The following is a 23,362-nucleotide window of genomic DNA, read 5'->3' as shown; positions in this document are numbered from 1 at the left end:
TGAGATGATGGACAGTAGAGGTTGAAGTGATGAGTTTTGAAGATAGGAAAGAGGCCATGAATCAAAGAATGCAGATGACCTCCAGAAACTGGGAAAGATAGGGAAAGGCTTCTCCTCTAGAGGAAGGAACATAGCCAACACTGATTTTAGCCCTCTAAGATTCATTTCAAAATACTGACTGTGAGAACTGTACAATAATTTGCTTATTTTAAGCCACCAACTTTGTAGCAATTTGGTACAGCAGGAATAGGAAACTAATACTCCACTCTAGAGACCCCAATGAATGTCTTAAATTAGAAGGCTGAGTGTAAGACAAGTCTACACATATTTGAACAAACTCTACAAATGTAAGAACAAAAAAGTAAGAGATGGAAAATTTGGGGAAAAGATAAAATATTTGGAGGATAGATCCAAGAGACCTAACTGGTATTAAGTATTGTGGAAGGAAAAAATGGAAGAGATGGAGGAGAGGCAAGAATTAATTTGCCACAAGTAGAGAAAGAAATAACCTCAGATTTAAACACACGCCAAGTGCAGGCAGAACTGATAAGGAAAGACAAACACCTGGACACACCTTGATGCAATTTCTGATCTCTGAAGCAACATTAGAACTGTTGTTTCTTTTTCTATTTGTGTGGCAAAAGCGAAATATCTTTGTTGTTGATCTTTCCTATTGTAAAAACACTGCATCTCGAATGTTAAAAAATCAGACAATATAGATAAGTATTTATCTATATTATTACTTGTGAGTCCCTCACTCAGAGATAACCACCATTAACACATTCAACAGCCTGACTGAGGTATAACCGATATTAAAACACTTCCATACTTAGTTTATAATTTGATAAGTTTTGACATATGTTTGATCCATGAAACCATCACCACAGTCAAGATAATAAACAGATTTGTCAACTGCATAGTTTGCTCCTGCCTCTTTGTAATCCGTCCCTCCTGCCCCTATTTGCCTCCTATCTGCCCCATCCCCAGACAACAACCGCTCTCTTTTCTATCACTATAATTAGTCTGCATTTTCTAGAATTTTATGTAGGTGGAATCACATAGTATGTATTCTTTTTTGGTCTGGCTTTTTCTCTTAGCATAATTGTTTTGAGATGCATCCAGGTTGGTGTCTGTATCAGTAGATCTTTTATTTGTTTTTATTTTTCTGTGTGTGCTATTCCAGGTCTAATTATTCCCCGTTCCTAAGACTAGACTCTTTTTAATATACTACCCAATGCCCTGTGAATTATGAGGTTTTTCCAGTCTAGTTGGTGGGAATACGCATTATTTCTGGCTCTGTGTGAGATCCAAGTACTGGTCCCACTAATCTTTGGTACTTCCCAGGGCCCTGAGTAGTTTCCTTACATGCGAAGCTGATCAGTGCTCTGTTGAATACTTGAAGGGGCTGCTCTGCAGGTGTCCAGAGCTCTCTCTGTGTACAGTTCTCTCATCTCTGGTCCCTTCCCTTCTAGCTGCTTTGGTCTCCAGGGGTTCTCTGCTCTATCTCCTCCAATCCTCCAATCAACGAGTCTCCCTGGCTCTGTCTGGGTCCCTCTTCCCTGTACCACAGCCTGGACAAGGTACATGGCCTTACAGACAGGAAGATGGGGAAATCGTAGGGTGCACTTCATTTATTTCCCACCTTTCTGGGATCACTGTGCTTCACTGTCTCATGTCAATGTCTCGAAAACTGTTTCATGTATTTATCCTATTTTTCAGTTGTTTCAGGCAGGAGGGTAAATCCAATCCCTTTTACTCCATCTTTCCTGGAATGACTGTTAACATTTGAGTACATACCTTCCCAGAATTTTTATCATGAGTTAGTGTACATTTTTTTGCTTTTGTCTGTATAGCACCTTTCTTTCCCTTTTCAAGTAACATGACCCTTCTCCCTCTTCTCATGGAGAACCACTTCTTCCACATTCCAAGGTTCTCAAATGGACCAGACAGTCAGAGTAACTCCTCACCTTATAGCCACTGAGTGCATGTGACTGAGGTTGGCTCAATCATATACAAAGTCCTCTAGTTACTATGATTAATAGGGGCAACTGACTGAGCTGGGAGAAGTGAAATTCTTTCTTGTGATTTTTCCAGGTGGATGTAAAGACAGAGTGTTGTCTTTCTTCCTAGATCAAAATTTCTAAGGATGTTCTCCCAGAATTCCTGGCAGCCATGCCTGCCTTATTTGGAAAAAACATCTTCGCAGATGTAATTAAGGATCTCAAGATGACATATCACTGTTCATTATCCAGGTGGTCCCTAAATCCAGTGACAAGTGTCCTTATAAGAGAAGACACGGAAGAGAGGCCAAGTGCAGACTGAGGCAGAGGCTGAAGCCAGCACAGAGGCCGCCACAAGCCAAGGATTATCTGGAGCCACCAGAAGCTGGAACAGGCAAGGAAGGGTTCTCCCGGGAGCCTTTGGAGGGAGCATGGTCCTACCTACCAACACCTTGATTTCAGAGTTCCGGTCTCAAGAACCGTGAGAGGATAAATTTCTGTTGTTTTAAGTCTTGGAGTTTGTGGTGCTTTTTTTTTTTTTTTTTTTTTTGGCCATGCCACGCAGCATGTGGGATCTTAGTTCCCCAACCAGGAATAATTGAACCCATGCCCCCTGTAGGGGAAGCATGGGGTCTTAACCACTGGACCGCCAGGGACGTCTCTGTGGTACTCTGCTATGGAAGCCTTTGGAAACTAATCCTGCAGGTAAAACTGATCTGTGTTATGGTAAATTAGGAACAGTGGAAGTGAGGAAAAGACACTATATTATCAATGAAGACCATACTTAAAAATTTAAGTTTTGAATATTACAGACAGCTTGAGAACTGTCTGCAGATACAAGAAAGACACCGTGTTCTTGCAGACCAGAGGAGGGCACAGAAGAACGGCAGAAGAAGGATGACTGAGAGGAGAGAATCTGAATATTAGTGGGACAAAACGCACATCCTTTAGCCACCCTGACTGAAGGTCTCAGCAGTTCCTTAGGATAAAGTACCGAAAGCTGTTAGCAGAATCATATTGTGTAACATTTGTTGTTTGACACATACATATTTGGGTTTAAGTTAAGCAACAGTAAGTTAATTACAACTGAGTGTTTATCTACCCGTTTTATTGATAAAGACCGGAATTAAAAGAATCACCTCCTATTTTATTATTGATAGATGCCCGAACTGGGAGGCTATCAGTTGAGAAGAGTGACCAAAATTGTGGTGCCAAGGGAGAAGATTGGGGCCTAAAATGAGCTGTTCCCATTTGAGCAAACCACTCATTGTTATCATGCCCGTAGCCCCTCAAAGATGCCATTGCTGTGCTTTGTATAAAACACCCACGTCTGTTAAATCTTTTTTGTTATTAATTTTTATTGGAGTATGGTTGCTTTACAATGTTGTGTTAGCCTCCACTGCACAACAAAATGAATCAGCCATACACATACAGATATCCCCTCCCTTCTAGGTTACCACAGTGCATTAGGTAGAGTTCCCTGTGCTATACAGTATGTTCCCATCAGTTGTCTATTTTATACATAGTATCAGGAATGTATGTGTGTCAATCCCAGCCTCCCAATTCCTCCCACCCCACCCCTTTCCCCCTTGGTATCCATACATTTGCTCTGTAAGTCTGTGTCTCCATTTGTGCTTTGCAAATAAAATCATCTGTACCACATTTCTAGATTCCACATATATGCATTATTATACGATATTTGCTTTTCTCTTTCTGACTTAACTTCACTCTGTATGACAGACTCTAGGTCCATCCACGTCTCTACAAATGACCCAATTCCATTCCTTTTTATGGCTGAGTAATATTCCATTGTATATATGTACCACATCTTCTTTATCCACTCCCCTGTCAATGGACGTCCACTTTTGTTAAGTTTATAAAATATTTCTGTCTCTAATACCTATAGACGTTTCCAGGGGAAAAAATTTAAAGAATTCTTTTTTCATGGGCGTAATATACTGCCTAAGTAGCCCTGGCATTTCAGAGGTCAAATGAAGCTGGGTGGAGGCAAAATGTGTTGAAAATGTTTATAAAATTGAAGATCGCTGCTTGTTTTCTTGGAGTCTAAAAGTGCCCGTTACCACTCTGGATATGTGCGCTTTCAGTGATGTGACCACGGTGAGGGGCAGGAACCAAGACTCCTACCTCTTCCTCCTCCTCCTCTTCTAGCTCCTCATCACCTTCGGCCTCAGCCTGATAGTCTTCTGTTTCTTCATCATAATCGTCCACAGTTAACTCCCAGCCAGCATAGTGGAAAGGTTCTGTAGAAAAAAGAAGAAATAGTTGGGAAGGTATTTTTAGGATAAAAGCCTATTAGCATATTACAGTAGCCAAAGATTAGGAAAATTAATTATAGGGACTGGTCTCTTAGCTTAAATGTGTATGCAAACAGGCCTTCACAAATTCTTTAAGTGACAACTGGCCAGTTTGGCCAGTGCTGTTTGTGCCTCATGGCTGTTCTGATTGGTGGGTGCCTGCACTATGACAGTTGTTAAATATTTTAAATATCATCCCTGGTTATACTGACTGTTTTGCTTCACAAACCACAGGCTTTAAACTTTCACAGTACTTTTAATAATATTACCTGCTCATGACAATAAATGTTATGATTACAGACAGCCCTTACTTTCCATGGCCTCAACGACTTTTTGAAGTAGTTCCTCTGGAGTTTTGTCAGCAATCTCCAAGTTTAAAACTTGAGTAACAGAGTCACTGATTGCTGTTTCCATCCGCCTCCAGGCGTAGTAGAAAGATCTGACACTCTCTTTAATTGGCTCCATTTCAGGAACATCAGGATAAGCGTCTTCTGGAAACTCAGGTAGTACAACTTTTGAGTAAAAGTTAAAGGAAAGAAAAAAGAGCCTTCAGGCATTATATCTTTAGTCATATTGCCAAAATAACTTATACTTTATAATACTTTAAAAACATTTGGGGCTTCCCTGGTGGCACAGAGGTTAAGAACCCGCCTGCCAACGCAGGGGACATGGGTTCGAGCCCTGGTCTGGGAAGATCCCACATGCTGTGGAGCAACTAAGCCCGTGCACCACAACTACTGAGCCTGTGCTCTAGAGGTCATGCGCCACAACTACTGAGCCCTCATGCCACAACTACTGAAACCCGCGTGCCTAGAGTCCGTGCTCTGCAATGAGAGAAGCCACTGCAGTGAGAAGCCTGCTCACCACAACAAAGAGTAGCCCCTGCTCACCGCAACTAGAGAAAGCCCACGCGCAGCAATGAAGACCCAACGCAGCCAAAAATAAAAATATATTAAATAAATAAATTTATTAAAAAAATTTGAAAGAAATAAACTTAGTGTTCTAAGCAATAATATACATTTATATATTCATATTTCAATTATACTTTATTCCTTGTATTGGCTGTAGATGAATTATAAATAAAATCCAAATTATTTGGATAATTAATATCAATTTCATATGGCAACTTTAACTGTTAATAAAATGTATAACATAAAATTTGATGAAAAACTGTTATAAGTTGGCTAGATACACTTTTAATATAATAAGTTAGATAAATAAATATAACACACGTCAACTGGCATACGACTGACATAGAAAGAAACAAGTAGGAAGTTGGTACTATGCCTAAAATTGTAAGAGAATATGAAAAGCACTTTTATGCACTAAGTACTTTTATTTGATAATCTAACCTGTTTCAGATAATTCTTTAGTTTCTAGTCCCTCTTTGGATCCTTTTGGAATTTCTGTTCCAACTGTAGTATCCTCGGTAGGCTCAGACACTTAAAAAAAAAAATCTAATAGTGTTTGAATTTTAAAACATTCCTTTATGAAGTTCTTGGCACAAAGAAAATTTCAAAACATAGTTTAAATTGTGTATACTATATCTAATTGATAATACGGTTCTTGTTAGGTAAAGTATTGAAACTGAGTCCCCCTAAAACCGAGTTCCCCTGCCTAGTTTATGGTTAACCTCCCTATTCAAAACTTTATTCCTTTTCTTGTCCCCTCTGACCTCAATCCTGTGCTAACTGAACACTAATCAACCAAAGTCAGATAACATCATTAATGTACAAACTCAGGTTGTTTCTCCAGGGCAAGACCCCTGATCATGCACCCCCAGAGCAGAGGCTCATAAACAGTAGGCATCCTGACCCCTGAAACTACGATTAAGAAATGTCACAAGATGACAATTAACTACAGCTTCTTTGTTCTTCCCCTTTAAAAGCCCCCAACTCAAAGACCAAGATGGAGTAGATCTGAGATTCATCTCCCACTCCCTTGCTTGGCGCCCTGCAATAAGCCCTTACTTTGCTGCAAACACCCGCTGTCCGAGTTTGGCTTCCTGTGCCGCGGGCACATGAGCACACTGCTTGGTTTCAGCAAGGCATAAAAATACATAATAGTATAAGGCAGAAAATGAAGAATATTCTTAAGTACACAAAAGGACGTTGACCAGAATAACAATTGGTACATACAATTTTGACTGATGACTGTTGTTAAATATCATTCAAACTCCTGTTCACATGGCATCAAACTTGCAGTGCCTGATAGTTCTTTTAATTTCTTGAGATACCCGTAAAGATATACCAAAGGATCATAAAGTGGCAATAAAGGGCGATGATATGCCAAAGTCTCAGCTGTGGGTGTTGGTGTGGTGAAACTGAGGAGCGTCTCAACTAATACCACTGCTGGAGATGTAGATCAACAACTGCTTTCCTGGATGATATAAGACATGATCCACATACAGATCTAGCATAGCTAGTTTCAGGGAAGGAAGGACTAATAATCTTTCTTCTCAGCCCATATAGTCTCTCCTAGTTCTGAGACACAAGTTTTGTGTAGACCACACACACACAAATGTTTTAAATATATATGTAGCCATTCTGTAATACTGTGGAAGCTGTCTTTTAAGTTAGCTAAAGTAATAGTTGGGTCCTCTTTCTACAGAATCTGTAACGTTTAATACTCAGGAGAACAGGGAGTAGAAGGGGACAAGCCTAGGGCTGGCCTGGTGGCAGCATATTTAATTGTAAGGTGTTCAATTACCTAAAGAAAAACATAACCCTGACAAAGAGAAGAAGAACACCAAGAATATACAGAAAATTCTAAACTGTCTTAGCTTCTCTGGCTTAATCAGAGAATGCAATAGTTGGAGATGAAGAAGATCCAGCTTCAGCCTAGAAAAGCCATAGAAGATGATACTAAATATCATAAATTGAATCAGGTTTGTGCACATTGAGCTGACCTTCAGGTCTATATCTGAGAGTGCCTGGCAGGAAGTTTAAGTGAAAGGAGTATATGCGTGTTGTGCGTTTGTTGGGGGGAGTGGGAGTGGTTCTTATAAATACTCTACCTATCCTTCCTGTTGGTTACCCTACTCTACCTGCTCCATTCAGGGAGAAGTCAACAACAACAACAAAACAAAACAGCAACAACAAGGCCTATGAAAATATGCTATAATGAAGGAAAGAGAGTATTGATTCACAGATTCAGATGAAGAGCTTGCTTTTGAAGAAGATTTCTCATATAAAGCAAAATAAACTAAATTTTAGAAGATATGTACTTCGTACACTCAAAAAGCACAGGAGGACAACAGAGTCTGTGAAATAGGAGCCATGAGGCAAAAGGAGAGACCAACCTAAGATAAAGGCAGAAATACAAGAAAGCTAGTTGAAATAAGAACACAATGCAAGAAAATCTAAAATGCAATAGCAGAATTGAAATACGCATCAGGAGAGAGGCAATAAGGAGCAGAAAATAAGTCAGTGATGTGGAGGATAACAACTCTCCAAAAAATACAGAGAAAAAGGACAATGAAATGAAAACTATCAAGGAGAAGATTAATGTGGTTGAAAAGCAATAACTATCTAACTAAAAAAATAATAAAACGTGATCCTGAGAAAGGAATCTGAAACAATAACTGAAGAAAAACATTTTGAGCCAAAGACTGTGGTATGGAGACAGGAGGACAGAAGATGTTTGATGACATCTTTACACTATCAAACCAACCCTGGGGACTTCCCTGGTGGCGCAGTGCTTAAGAATCCACCTGCCAATGCAGGGGACAAGGGTTCGAGCCCTGGTCCGGGAAGATCCCACATGCCGTGGAGCAACTAAGCCCGTGCGCCACAACTACTGAGCCTGTGCTCTAGGGCCCGCAAGCTACAGCTACTGAGTCCACGTGCCAAAACTACTGAAGCCCGTGTGCCTAGAGCCTGTGCTCCGCAACAAGAGAAGCCACAGCAATGAGAAGCCCACGCACTGCAAACAAGAGTAGCCCCCACTCGCTGCAACTTGAGAAAGCCCGCGTGCAGCAACGAAGACCCAATGCAGCCAAAAAAACAAAAACAAGAAAAACCCTGGACTCAGGGATGAGACATGTCCCTTATTTAATACAGTGTTTTGGCATTTCTGTTACTTGTAGACAAATGCAGTCGCAATGGATACAGATGGAATAGTCTTCCTCTTAAGCAAGGTCAGCAGCTCTGCTTCTTAATTTAAAAAGTCAACCCTACCACTTAGTTACTTGATAGTCGAAGCACATGATCAACCCTTAATCAACAACACTGAACGTCTGTGCTCCAGAATTTAAACTTTGAATTGTTTGCTACTTAAATCTGGTCAGGTTTCTGGATAATGGGGTGGTAGGAAGTGATTTGCAAAATGTTCAGTGGTTGCTCACTCCAGGCTGCCCAGCCTGGTCCTGACAACTCAACATGGTGAGGTCAGGCTTTATTTGAGAGAGATGCATTTGACTGGAGAAAACCTGATCAGACCATGGCATTGGTTTTTGGATGGCCGTTAAGGAACCACTGGTCTTAGGGACACACTATCCCTGCAGTTGTCATTATGAGCATTGCTCTTTATATACCCTAGGTGTCTGCTGTCCCCTGTTCCTTTTCCTTGAATTACACTTCTTGTGATGGATTCAATTGTGCCCCCCACAAATATATGTTCACATCCTGACCCCTGGTACCTGTGAATGTGACATGAATTGGATACAGGGTCTTTGCAGAAGTAATTAGTTAAGGATCTTGAGATGAAATCATCCCAGATTTAGGGTGGGCCCTAAATCCAATGACTGGTGTTCTGGTAAGAGGAGAAGACACACAGAAACAGACACAGACACACACACACACAGAGAGAGAGAAAAAAAAGGCCATGTGAAGATGAAGGCAGAGACTGGAGTGGTACAGCTACAAACCAAGGAACACCAAGGACTGCTGGAGTAACCAGAAGCTAGGAAGAAGCAAGGAAGGATTCTTTCCTGGACATTTCAGAGGGAGCATGGCTCTGCCAACACCTTGATTTTAGACTTCTAGCCTCCAGAACTGTGAGAGAGTAAATTTCTGTTGTTTTAAGCCACCAAGTTTATGGTAACTTGTTAAAGCTATCCTAGGAAACTGATATATTTCCCAATAGTCTGCTTGAAAACAAGCACTGGAGAGCAATGTGGAATTTAGTGAAGATTTAGCAAGGGAGAGATGGAGAGACTTTATACCACACACCCTGTGACAGACACTGGTGGTAATTCACCCAGCCTCTGTGTTCCTCTTCTTCCTTCCTGGCAGACCTGTGCTTTTGTTCCAGTGTTTACCCTTCCCCACATGGCTGAGGGAGTGGGACCCTCTCTCCAGCTCCAGGAATTTATCCTGATTGGTTTAAGCCCCAAATGCTGGTTCCTTTCCTTCTGATATTCGGGGAGGGAATGTAACTATTGATTTTGAGAGTGCTAAGATTCAGTTTCACTTAATTTGAATTAGGAATCCTGAGCTCTGGTCTTTTCAGAACATAAGGCAGATGAGGAAAACATCTCTAAGTTCTAGTCTGGTAATGATGATGTTAAAGCATCAACTATGAGGCAGACTCTCTGCTGGGTGCTTTGAAGAAATATTCTTATCCATATAAAAACTCTGCTAGGTAAATCTTCCTAGTCCTGTTTTACAAATGAAGAACTTGAGGTGCAGGATAACTCTATAACTTGTCATATAGCAGCCAATGTGAAATTTTTAAAATGTCCATGAGATCAGATTGACCACTTGCACTTAGAGAAAACTCCCATCTCCATAAGCCTCCGGCCTCTGCTTTGCTCTCCAGTTTCACCTCCCACCTCCCTCTTGCTCACCATGCTCCAACCACATTCAATTTCTTCCTTGACCATGTGAAGCTGTGCCCACCTCTGAGCCTTGGCAGTGGAGGGATCTTTGCCCAGGTCCTTTCAGCGCTTTTGTCTGGCCTCAAATATCATCTCAGGTGACACTCTTCCTTGACCATAATGTTTAGTGTTGCATCTTCCAAACCACCCCCGGGGTCTCTACCTTGCTCATTCATTGAACAAACACTTACTGAGTTCCTACTATATCCCAGGTACTGGTTTAGTGTCTTCATAGATTTTTCTTCATGGCACTTAACACAATCAGAAATTATCCTAGTTATTTACTTGTTTATTCTTGTTCTTCACCCCATAGAATGATGGCTCCTTGAGGGTAGGGCTCTTGACTGTCTCGGTCACTGCTGAGTCTGTACTACCTAGGGCAGTGTCCGTTGCTTTGCATGGCACTTAGAAGGACTTCAATAAATACTTGTTGAAGGAATGGATGAATTTCCCGATGTTTATTACTAGCTGACTCTATTACATGTCCATGAAGTGCTTGGAATGAAGCACTGTGATTTGAGCCAATGGTTACTCTAAGCTCATGTTCTTGCATGTAATTGGCCTATACCTAACCAGTACATAAAGAAAGCAAATTGGGAATGAGAAAAGTTATTAAGCAGCCTCGGAATGCATAGGTGATTGCCCTTTAAAGTGTCGATTCTAAGCAATACATGTGTCATTCCATTCTAAGGCTAGAGTGACGACAGGATTGAAATGAGACTTCAGTAATCTTATTTGACAGAGATAATGATTATCTTGTGGCCCAAGACAGAAGCCAAACTTCAAAGGAAAAGATGTGTTCCCAAGCAGGAGATATAAAAAGCCTGCTTTGGGTATGTGTTAGTTTCCTGTAGCTGCCAAAACAAATTATCACAAACTTGGTGGCTTAAAACAACAGAAATGTATTCGCTCACAGTTCTGGAGGCCAGAAGTCAGAAATCAAGGTGTTGGCAAGGCTCTGCTACCTCCGGAGGTTCTGGAGGAGAATCCTTTTTGCCTCTTTGACCTTCTCCTGGGTACTGTCATCTCTTGGCTGGAGTCTGCATCACCCAATGTCTGCTTCCATCTTCAAATTGCCTTCTCCTCTGTATGAGAGGCTAATCTCCCTCTGGCTCTCTCTTATAAGGACATTTATGATGGCATTTACAGCCCACCTGGATAATCCCACATAATCTCCCCATACCAGGATTCTTAGGAACTTCCCTGGTGGTCCAGTGGTTAAGAATCCACCTTCCAATACAGGGGACGTGGGTTTGATCTCTGGTTGGGGAACTAAGATCCCACATGCTGCAGGGCAACTAAGCCCATGTGCCGCAACTACTGAGCCTGTGCGCTCTAGAGCCCATGTGCCACAACTAGCGAGAAGCCCGTGTGCCACAACAAAGAGCCTGTGCACCGCAACAAAGATCCCACGTGTCACAACTAAGACCCTATGTAGCCAAACAAACAAACAAATAAATAAATACTAAAAGAAAAAAAAGAAAGATCCCTTAGGGCTTTCAAAGCCTCATTAAAACAAAACAAAACAAAAAATTCTTAATTTAGGGACTTCCCTGGTGGTCCAGTGGTTAAGACTCTGCACTCCCAATGCAGGGGGCCCAGGTTCGATCCCTGGTCAGGGAACTAGATCCCACGTGCCGCAATTAAGAGCCTGGATGCCGCAACTAAAGGATCCCACATGCTGCAACTAAAAAGCCTGCATGTTACAATGAAGATCCCACGTGCTGCAACTAAGACCCTGCACAGCTAAATAAATAAATATTTTAAAAGAAGATTCTTAATTTAGTTACATCTGCAAAGATCTTTTTTCCAAATAAGGTAACATCTACGGGTTCCAGGAATTAGGATGTGGACACACCTTTGGCAGCCGCCATCAGCCTACCACAGGGAACTCTGGATAAAGTAAAAAAAATTCCAAAAGTAATGGATTTATGTTAGACAGGATAGTATTTTTTCCCTTCTCTTTTTTATTTTGGTAAAATACACATAACGTAAAATTTACCATCTTAATCATCTTTAAGTGTACAGTTCAGTGGTGTTAAATACATTCACGTGGTGTGCAAACAACACCACCATCCATCCTCATAACTGTTTTCATCTTGTAAAACCAAAAACTCTATACTCATTAAACAATAAGTCCCCATTCTCTCCTCCTCCCAGCCCCTGGCAACCACCATTATACTGTCTGTCTTTATGACTTTGACTACTTTTAAGTATCTCATATAAGTAGAATTATATGGTATTTGTCTTTTGATGGCTAGACAAGGCAGTTTTAAGTGAAAAACAAATTGCCTACTTAAGCAATTTACAGGAGAAGACTTTGTGAAAAAGGACCCTTGGATGGAAGAAGTAATCACTAGTTAAACCAGATGCAAGCCCTTCTGTGAAACAGAATATGGTTTAAAAGGGACAAAACAGACCCACGATTTCACAGACGCTAATTGCTTCTGGAGAAGCCCAGTCATGTCTACAGAGCTGGCTAGAACTGACCCTGAATGGAGTAGGCTACTGGCTTTAGAACATCCAATTTAGGTTGCCTGGGGGAAATAATGAGATAAAAGGCAATGACATTAAATTGTCCCCTAGATCTGTTACATTATTAAATACCAACTGTGAAACATTGGGGATATTGGAAATCTGGAAACATTTAATGGACATTTGTGTCATATTTAATGGATGTCAGTTTCTTTTATTTCTTTTGATATTTTATGGCCTGTTTCCTTGTAAAAGGTAGGTGGGTGGGAAGATTGTTGTCAGACTAATTGGTTAAGCACTCAAGAAAATAATGAAGTTTCTGGGTGAGAGTTGAAGTCAATAAAGGTGTGGGATTCTTAAAAAGGAAATTGGGTATTTCATCCTGTTAGCTCTTCTGTCTGGCACAAGGTTCTGATTTTATACTTACTGTCCCATAAACCTAATGCCAATCCCTGTAGTAAAAACGATCTATGTTAAATTTGAGCTTTCTCATTGTAAAAATTCCCCTTAGTTCTGGTTCTTTTACCAGCTAACAGCAGGTTTTCATCCCTTAATTGCTCCAGGGCTGGCATCTAGCTGCAGGTATCTGAAAAACTTTAGTTTGTAAGAGTAATTTCTAATTCAATATTAATTGTGCTCGGAAGCATTTTATGAGCCCCGCTTCCACCACAGTGAGGTACCCTATCTTGCTGCTTAAGCCCACTCTCCAGCCCTGAGAGTGACTTTCGTTGGAAATCTGTAAGATTCCTTCTTGCCCTGCCCCAACCCACCAAACTGGACCTCTGAAGAGGGCTGGCTTCATGGGTGTACGAGCTGTGCAGTTGCTCTAGATCTCTCGCCCAGAATGGTCTCATACTTAGTTTAATGCACTTTGGTTGTCATTTTGAAATTTTTAATAATTTTATCTTTGAATTGAGTTTTGTAAGCAAAATCCAAAGAGACTCCAATGGGACAACAGGGCAGGTGTGTGAGCAGAGATATGCACGATCTCCGTCTGCCATTCTTTGCCATCTCATTCTCATGAGTGTTCCTGATGCTCTATCATGAGCATAGAATTCTAGGGGACCCACGATATGTGGGAGTAAGTGTGACTTAGTGGCTTGGGGTGGGGAGGATGCTGACAGCCCTTGAGAGACCGTGGTCTCCCTTTGAACTAGAACTTGCTCCAGATGCAGAATGAAGGTGATGGCATTCAAAGAGACATGAATGACCATGGAACCTCATCACATCTCTTCTTACTCATGTTACTTTCCTGTATTAGCTAAACTGAAATGACGTGGGGCTCATAAAATGCTTCCGAGCACAGTCAGTATTGAATTAGAAACTAATCTCACAAGCTAGATCATTTCGGCTAGACTGAAAATGATGACACAGAAGGAAAGGAAAAGATAGGGCAACCCAGAGCTCCTTTTCCTTTCAGGCTTCCCTTTCCTTAATCATTGGGAAGCTAAAAGTAGAGGGCATTGCTAGAATATATGCATATTAGGAAATGAAATAAGAAGCTGAGTTAGTTTTGTGTATGAAACTGACTTAGTATTCTGGTAAGAATAAAATACATATGCATGTACAAGCTGTAAAATACAAATTGTGTAGTTTCAACGATTCTGCATATGAGTTAAGTGCTCTTAACGTTTGCTTTTAAAAGTGGCATTGGGCAACATAAAGATGAACGGTAAAATTCAGGCTAATAACTTAAAATTTTAATTTTTCTTTACTTAGAATGACATTAAATAGCAAACAAAAAGTACTATGACAAGTTAAAAGAGAGACCATGGAAGAAAAGAAAGAGCTTTATATTTTCGTACTTTTAGTGGCTCTTTTCCCCTACTTTTTTGAACACTGTGCCCCACAAATTATATAGCAGGCCCTGCTTCTGAGTGTCAACCCCCCGGGCAGAGAAGACTCAGCTTTCCTACCACACTTCCGGCCATGTGATTTGGACTAACCGACTGCACTCTGGGGGCACATCTCTCCATTTCCAGCCTGCTTCCATTTTATACCATATAAACACATATATACACACATGCACACACATACATGCCAATGGACAAGAGTGGAGTTAAGGATACGATCCTTAATGAAGTCTAACCTGATTCATGTTCTGTTTCAGGGACCTCGAAAGCTTCAGCCTCCTCAGGTGAGGACGCCCTGGTCTCCTCGGCTACCTCAGGGGCCTCAGACCCTTCGTGAAGTTCAGACTCCTCACCTTCAATTTCCTCGTCAGCCTCAGTTTCTTCTGCTTCTATAAAAAATGAGAAGAAATAAATTATTTAGATTAAGTCAGCAAATATTTAATTGGGAATGACCCCTGGAGCATGAGGCTTAATGAGAAAGATAGATACAGTCTCTACATATTGTATCTATTAAAATGCAGTAGTAAAGGATGATAGTAATATGCTCAGAGTGCTATGGGAGCACCGGCCTAAGGATTCATTCAAAATGGGGAAATGCATATAGCATTCTCAAATATTATAACAGTCAAAGACAGGAAACAGCCCAAATGTCCATTTAAAAGGGAATGGCTATACCTGCACTGTCTGATATGTAGTCATGAGCCACATGTGCTCATTGAGCACTTGAAATGTGGCTAGTCCAAACTGAGATGTGCTGTAAGTATAAAATACACAATGGACTTCAGAGACTTTGTATGAAAAGTTGAATGTAAAAATATATCAATAATTTTTACATTGATTACATGTTAAAATAATAATTTGGATATAGTGTATTAAATAAAATATACAGTTGGCTCTCTGAATCTTCAGGTTCTGTTATCTGTGGATTCGACCAACCACGAATTGAAAATATTTGAAAAAAATTTTTAGAAAGTTCCAAAAAGCAAAACTTGAATTTGCTGCATGCTGGCAACAATTTACATAGCATTTACATTTTATTAGTTATTATAAGTTATCTAGAGATGATTTAAAGTATACGGGATGATGCGTTTAGGTTACATGCACATACTATGCCATTTTATATATGGGACTTGAGCATTCATGGACTTTGGTATCCGTGGAGGTCCTGGGACCAATTCCTCATGGATACCGAGGGATGATTGTAATTAATTTCACTTGTTTCTTTTTTCTTTTCATGTGACTACTAGAAAATTTAAAATTATGTATGTGGCTTGCATTTTATTTTTACTGGGCAGCACTAGCCTAGACTATATATTTTCTTACAGCTAGTTACAAATTATAATAGAGTATGTTGATCAGTATGCTAAAATTTAAAAAACATAACTCCAAGTTTTACATAGTTGCTGATGACACCTATAAGAAATAAATGCATAGAAGTCTTTGAGGAAGAAGATGGGGTAAATGGTGGTGCGAGAAAACCCATCTCTTCAATTCCCTTTAATATATTTTTTAAATTGACTCTTCAATTTTCTTTAATATATTTTTTAAATTGACTGAAACAAGGTATTTTCTATGTAAAGATATGAAAAACTAAATGAGCTTGTTTTCTGGACTCTTGTGGGAATTATTCCCTCCCCTGCCCCCTGCCCAGTGAGTACCTTCCAAGAATCACATTCTAGGGCTATGAGATACCTCTGGCACCTGGATTTTTAATCTAAATTGGGGTGATTAAGCACAAAGAAAAAAGCATCCTGAAGTGTCCTTATAACTTGAAGTCTGACCAGGATTGCCAAGCATGTGGCTTCCAAGTATGTGAGTTGGAATGTGGTGAATCTTTTGTGTTATATGTAGGATCACAAGGAGGTAGCATCATTTGCTGAATTCTACTAGGGTGAGAGATGAAGTTATATATACTCTACTCCAGAAACTCAAAATGTCTTTTAGCTGAGTATCTCTTATAGTAAAAAAAAAACTTATCATATACCTCCAACACGCATATATTTGGTTATCTGTAAGTTGTGTTCTTATCCACATTAGGTACATTATAAAGTGTATATATAAAATGAATTTATATAATGATGCTGAAAAATGTAAAAAGTTTGAAAACTTTTCTAGAACCCTACTGGATAATCTGTGTTCCATGTGAGTCAGGAATGAACTGGAAAGTGTTCTAAGATCCTTGTACTATCTGTGATTTTTGATTAAGTGTATATTGTATTAGTTATCTATTGCTTCATGTATATGTTGTATTAGTTATCTATTGGTTCATAATAAATTACCCCCAAAATTAGTGGTTAAAATAACAATAATCACATATTGCCCTCGCAATTACTGGGGTCAGGAATTTGGGAGTGGCTTAGTCACAGTGAATATGTCAATTAGAGTTGCAGAGGTCAATCTGAAGGCTTGACAGGGGCTGGTGGAGCCCCTTCCAAGGTGAACACTCAAAGCCAGAACCAAGGTCCTCCGGGAGCAGAGAGAAGAACGGCCAGAAGTCCTGACCCACAGAATTTTGTGCAGAATAGAGATAGTGGTTGTTTTACAGTTTGGGGGTGGCTGGCTGCACAGCAATGGAACACTGAAACAGACTTTCTTCACTCTTCTGAGCTACGGACGGCTTTGTCAGTCTGGTGAAACTTACGGATTCCTTCTTAGAATAATGCTTTCAATCTCATAAAATAAAATAAGAAGCCAATTATACTGAATACAGCTATCAAGATATCAAAAAATTTTTTGTGGTATAGGAAATGTGTGCATCTTTGCTAATGCATTAAGTAACAAGAACTAGCAACTGGTTGAATAACTACCATAATTTTGGAATAGTGACACACATAAACAAGACATCTAAAACTGGAATGAGATATGAAAATATCTTTGTTTCTATTGGTGACAAAGTCAAGGTGCTGCTAATACTATTGTGGTTTGTAGCCTATATTAATTATTAGGTGAGTAAAATACAAAATTTCAGTTAAGGGTTAGTAAAAAATAAAGTATAATTATTTCCCCATTCAAATTCACAGACCTCTGAATTTTATCCCCAGGTTTAAAACTCCAGTCTTAAAAGAAATTTTTAGAGTAAGTTCTTCTATAATGGAGATGGAAGTTTAAGTATAAAGACAATGGGTATAGTAAGAGTTTAGCTGTTTTCTCAACTCCTACAGGATCCTTTTAATAGAAGTAATTCCAACAGCCATGTCACCTGTGACAAGCGCAACCCTTTGAAGACGCGCTGCACATGCTGTCCTACTGTGTACCCCTCTTACAGGGTGGATGAGTAGGTATCTGTGTCAGGATTCCTTTTCCTATGAATCCAGTACTGCTGTGACCATATAATTTATTATCCAAATTGGAACACTATGGGAATGAGAGGGGGGTCAAACAAATACTTCAGGAACCTGGGTATGAACCTAGACTCTCATGGGCAAATTGGGAAATAAGGTCACCCTGTCTATAATTCACTGGAAGTACTGCAGCTGTTGGCAGTCACAATACAAAATCAAATGGCATATTATTAATCATATAATCTTATGTTTGCCTTTTGCTTTCGCATGCATAGCTTCCAATAGCTTTTGATTTTCTTCTTCTATTCTCAATGTCTCTTCTTCAGCTTTTCTGAAATGAAAAGGTCCAAAATTTAGTTATCTTTGGAAATTCAGATATCTCACAATATTATAGAATTTAAGGCTTATAATGGTAAAATTAAAGAGTAGGTCATTTATAATATTCATTATACTTTTTACTTTATAATGTAAAAGTTTAATTTACTCATACTGAGGCTAGTTAGTTTTCAGAAATTTTGGGGGTTTTTTTTTGTAAGAAAAGTTGAAATATTGTATTTTAAAAACTTTGGCTATTAATTAGGAAACCTGGAAAAATTAAAAAAGGATTGTCTAACTCCAAGCTGGGATAATTTGTATCATTTTCCCTCTGATTAAATGAGAAGTGTTCACAACATAGAGTTAAATGAAAAAAGGTATAATATAAAACTATGTATAATACAAATTTACTTTTGTATTTAAAATGTATATAAATGATGATTAAAAGACAAGAATAAAATGAATCAAACTGTTAATAGTAATTATCTCTGGATGGTGGCATTCTGAGAGTTTTAAACTTTATTTCACATTTTTTGCACTTTAAAAATTTTTCCATATGAATAAGTAGAAAATTTGTAAATTTACCTTTGTAACCAGAAAAATTATTTTCTGATTTATTTTCTTTTTAATATAGTAATGATGAAATTTAAAGAGACTTGGGATAGGGAAACAAATATCTGGAGGGAATCTGTCTTTCATTAGGGTTCAAGGACTAAACCTGCCTTAATGATGAATACAGGTATAAGGAAAGTTAGTAAAATGATGGAGAAAGACTATTTATTAAAAATTAAAACATGCATACCTTTGACCTAGAAATTCTGTATCTAGGAATTTAGCCCTCAAGTACTGGCATACTACTGCACAAAGAAGCATGTATAAGAATGTTGACTGCATCTTTAAAAATAATATCAAAAAAACTGTATCAAGTATTCACAAACAGGGGACCAGTTAAGTGGAGTAGAGCCCATTCATCTCAACAGCCCACTCTGGGGCAGTCTTCTTCAGACCGTTCTATAGGTTGGTCATTCTCTCATATTCAGTGCTTTTTTGTGTGTTCTTTTTCCCCTTTCTTTGAAAATCTTTAATATATTCTCTTCAAAGATATTACTACACTTCTCCTCCCAACAAGCATGTTTCTTGTTAATAGGGGGTGTTCGCTCACTGTGTTCTAGATACAGTCTGTGATCCAGACTGAGGTCTTGGTGTAATTCAAGTTCTCTTTGTTCATGCCCCAGACTTCTGAGACTACTGAACATTGTTTGTGCATGCCTTCCCTACTTTGTTTTGTGTGAACTGGCAATCCTTCTACTTAGTCAGGTAGGGCTCTTTTGTGAGACTTTCCTCATCCAAAACCTGGGTTCTGTATGCTGCTCCTAAGAATCTAAGACCTGACAAGAAGGAGGAAGAATTTTGCTGCCAGTTTCTAGCTACTTCTATATACTACTTGGATAGACAGTCAAAGACAAATGGTGATAACAGAAATTATTCTGCATTTGACTCATACATTTGAAAACTGATGTTGGAAAAGCTAGAATCAGCATGTCTGTAGATATGTGGCCAAAGATGTAATTCTAAATCCTGTTATTCTTATCTCTTGTCCAACCAAGTTGCAAGGCCTTTAAATGCATCTCTGACCATTTTTTAAAAAAAATTGTTTTAAATTTCATTTTCTGCAGTATATGAGAAAAAAGCAACATAGAGAAATGGAGAAAAGTCTGCTTCAACTTGGGCAAGTCTTTGCCATTAAGAAGTTTATAAAGACATAAAAATTTAGAATCAAAAGAAGTAAAAATTGATTATAGAGATAGCTCGGAAAATTCCATACGGTAAGAGGGAGGTGAAAGTTAAGAGTTGGGAGACAGTGGAGATGTCTTTTTCCTTTAAAAAAACCCTATAAATTAAATGTATTTTAAATTATCTACTTAAAATGTAGCAAACCTTCAGCCTAGAAATCACATGAACTTTGTTTTACTGTTATGTCAATAGCTTCATATGTTCTTAAATATTTGACTATTTCTCATACACTGGAAAAAAATTAGGTAATCCCTTAAATCCTAGCAAATTGTAGCTCCATTTGTAACAGAACTTTTAAAAGCTAAAAGTAAATGTAATAAGTTTGTAATTATTGTCTTAATATTTTTAGTCAATTTTACAATTTTATTAACTAATCTAAATTATACTTTATGTATTTTCGTGTTAAGTTCATAAAGGAACGGCCAATTTAGGTGAACAATGAACATCAAATAACAAAATCCTCTGACACACAGTTATCAGTTATCCCCCACCCCCTAACAAACACCCACTTCCCAGCTCCATAATTCCTAGAGTTTAAAGAGCTCTCCTAAGTCCCAGCACAAATTGCTAGTATCTGAAGGGGAAAAGGAAATAACATTTGAGAAAGCTCCTATAGGTGTCATCATTAATAGTGGGAGGTTTAATGGGTTAATATAAAGAAATTTAGTTTTTGAATGTCTCAGCCTTTAACGCTTGGAGAAGTAGGAATCTCAGTGGACTAATGAAAAATTTTAGTGTCTAAAGAGCTTGTTTCAGGAAGGAAGAACAATTAGCACATTAAGACACTCTTTCTTTTTATACTTTATTTTCCAGTCTGAAGAACTTGATAGTTAAAGTTTAGTCTTGACCCCAGCCATGAACAGATGGAAGTGTGTCCACATTTTGAAATGTTCTTCATTGCACCCAGATTAGAGAATAAGCTCTTGATGTTGAACCTGTCAATTATAATAAGTAGTCTTGTTCTTTCCTTATGTAGAACTTAGGCTTTGGATTTTAGTCATATCACACAAGTGTATTTTCACTTTTTATTAGATTATTTCTTTCATTTGTGGATTCTAGATAGCAAAATTATAATATTTAAGTCACAGATAAACATGGTAGAAAAAAATATCTTCCCTGTGCTCATTTTTTTACAGTGTCTTTGGAAAGTAGATATTTGGTTTAGAATGTCTGATGTGGGGCTGTGAAAACAGCCACAACTCTGTACTTTAGAGATTATGGAAGTATTTGTGAAATTACTGCTTTTCTTAGAATTAGAACTGGATCTAGTTAGCAGGCCACCATTTTGCTAAAAACATTTCATAAATATAAATTGTAAGTACATATTTAACAGCTATAAGAGGTTAATTAACCCAGTTTATTGTGCCAGGCAGATTTTACCTTGCCGCTTCTTCCTCTTTTCTTTTCTTTTGTAGTTCATCCAATAACCTTTCTAAAATCTTAGAGTCAATTTCTTGTTTATTCTCTAAATACAGTCTATTAAATAAATATTTTCCTGAAACACAAAGAGAACAATGTTAATTTTGAAGCTCTATAAAATATAGTGAGATATATTTTGGAAAATAACAATGAAAAGATTATTTATATCTATATCCAAATATATTTTCCTTTAAGCATTTATTTAAATAGAGCCCAGATTCTTTAAGAGACCATCTTAAATCCTTTTTTTTTTTTTTAACATCTTTATTAGGGTATAATTGCTTTACAATGGTGTGTTAGTTTCTGCTTTATAACAAAGTGAATCAGTTATACATATACATATGTTCCCATATCTCTTCCCTCTTGCGTCTCCCTCCCTCCCCGCCTCCCTATCCCACCCCTCCAGGCGGTCACAAGCACCCAGCCAATATCCCTGTGCCATGCGGCTGCTTCCCACTACCTATCTACCTTACGTTTGTTAGTGTGTATATGTCTATGCCTCTCTCTCGCCCTGTCACAGCTCACCATTCCCCCTCCTCACATCCTCAAGTCCGTTCTCCAGTAGGTCTGTGTCTTTATTCCTGTCTTACCCCTAGGTTCTTCATGACATTTTTTTTTCTTAAATTCCATATATATGTGTTAGCATACGGTATTTGTCTTTTTCTTTCTGACTTACTTCACTCTGTATGACAGACTCTAGGTCTACCCACCTCATTACAAATAGCTCAATTTCGTTTCTTTTTATGGCTCAGTAATATTCCATTGTATATATGTGCCACATCGTCTTTATCCATTCATCCGATGATGGGCACTTAGGTTGTTTCCATCTCCGGGCTATTGTAAATAGAGCTGCAATGAATATTTTGGTACATGACTCTTTTTGAATTTTGGTTTTCTCAGGTATATGCCCAGTAGTGGGATTGCTGGGTCATATGGCAGTTCTATTTGTAGTTTTTTAAGGAACGTTCATGCTGTTCTCCATAGTGGCTGAACCAATTCACATTCCCACCAGCAGTGCAAGAGTGTTCCCTTTTCTCCACACCCTCTCCAGCATTTATTGTTTCTAGATTTTTTGATGATGGCCATTCTGACTGGTGTGAGATGATATCTCATTGTAGTTTTGATTTGCATTTCTCTAATGATTAATGATGTTGAGCATTCTTTCATGTGTTTGTTGGCAGTCTGTATATCTTCTTCGGAGAAATGTCTATTTAGGCCTTCTGCCCATTTTTGGATTGGGTTGTTTGTTTTTTTGTTATTGAGCTGCATGAGCTGCTTGTAAATTTCTGGAGATTAATCCTTTGTCAGTTGCTTCATTTGCAAATATTTTCTCCCATTCTGAGGGTTGTCTTTTGGTCTTGTTTATGGTTTCCTTTGCTGTGCAAAACCTTTGAAGTTTCATTAGGTCCCATTTGTTTATTTTTGTTTTTATTTCCATTTCTCTAGGAGGTGGGTCAGATAGGATCTTGCTGTGATTTATGTCATAGAGCGTTCTGCCTATGTTTTCTTCTAAGAGTTCGATAGTTTCTGGCCTTACATTTAGGTCTTTAATCCATTTTGAGCTTACTTTTGTGTATGGTGTTAGGGAGTGATCTAATCTCATACTTTTAAATGTACCTGTCCAGTTTTCCCAGCACCACTTATTGAAGAGGCTGTCCTTTCTCCACTGTACATTCCTGCCACCTTTATCAAAGATAAGGTGACCATATGTGCGTGGGTTTATCTCTGGGCTTTCTATCCTGTTCCATTGATCTATCTTTCTGTTTTTGTGCCACTACCATACTGTCTTGATTACTGTAGCTTTGTAGTATAGTCTGAAGTCAGGGAGTCTGATTCCTCCAGCTCCGTTTTTCGTTCTCAAGATTGCTTTGGCTATTCGGGGTCTTTTGTGTTTCCATACAAATTGTGAAATTTTTTGTTCTAGTTCTGTGAAAAATGCCAGTGGTAGTTTGATAGGGATTGCATTGAATATGTAGATTGCTTTGGGTAGTAGAGTCATTTTCACAATGTTGATCCTTCCAATCCACGAACATGGTATATCTCTCCATCTATTTGTATCATCTTTAATTTCTTTCATCAGTGTCTTATAATT

The 23,362-nt window shown here is 38.7% G+C and overlaps 1 protein-coding gene and 1 non-coding gene across 2 annotated transcripts in view; one reads left to right on the top strand and one right to left on the bottom strand.

Moving 5' to 3' along the window:
• AK9 (adenylate kinase 9) overlaps positions 1-23,362 on the bottom strand; it is a 119,342-nt gene that overhangs the window by 47,914 nt on the left and 48,066 nt on the right. Inside the window, exons 18-23 of the mRNA XM_027088811.1 lie at positions 21,232-21,346; positions 17,997-18,073; positions 14,698-14,850; positions 5,668-5,757; positions 4,627-4,827; positions 4,146-4,261 (exon numbers count right to left, since the gene is read on the bottom strand). Coding sequence (XP_026944612.1) covers positions 4,146-4,261; positions 4,627-4,827; positions 5,668-5,757; positions 14,698-14,850; positions 17,997-18,073; positions 21,232-21,346 — 752 coding nt within the window. The remainder of the gene's footprint in view (positions 1-4,145; positions 4,262-4,626; positions 4,828-5,667; positions 5,758-14,697; positions 14,851-17,996; positions 18,074-21,231; positions 21,347-23,362) is intronic.
• TRNAG-CCC (transfer RNA glycine (anticodon CCC)) lies at positions 11,684-11,756 on the top strand. The gene has a single exon. It is a non-coding gene; the product is annotated as a tRNA-Gly (tRNA).

The sequence above is a fragment of the Aethalodelphis obliquidens genome, unplaced genomic scaffold, assembly GCF_003676395.1.
Source record: "Aethalodelphis obliquidens isolate GAN/ISIS:26980383/991018 unplaced genomic scaffold, ASM367639v1 scaffold3, whole genome shotgun sequence".
NCBI classification, from domain to species: Eukaryota; Metazoa; Chordata; class Mammalia; order Artiodactyla; family Delphinidae; genus Aethalodelphis; species Aethalodelphis obliquidens.
This window is presented reverse-complemented; position numbering and strand designations above follow the sequence as displayed.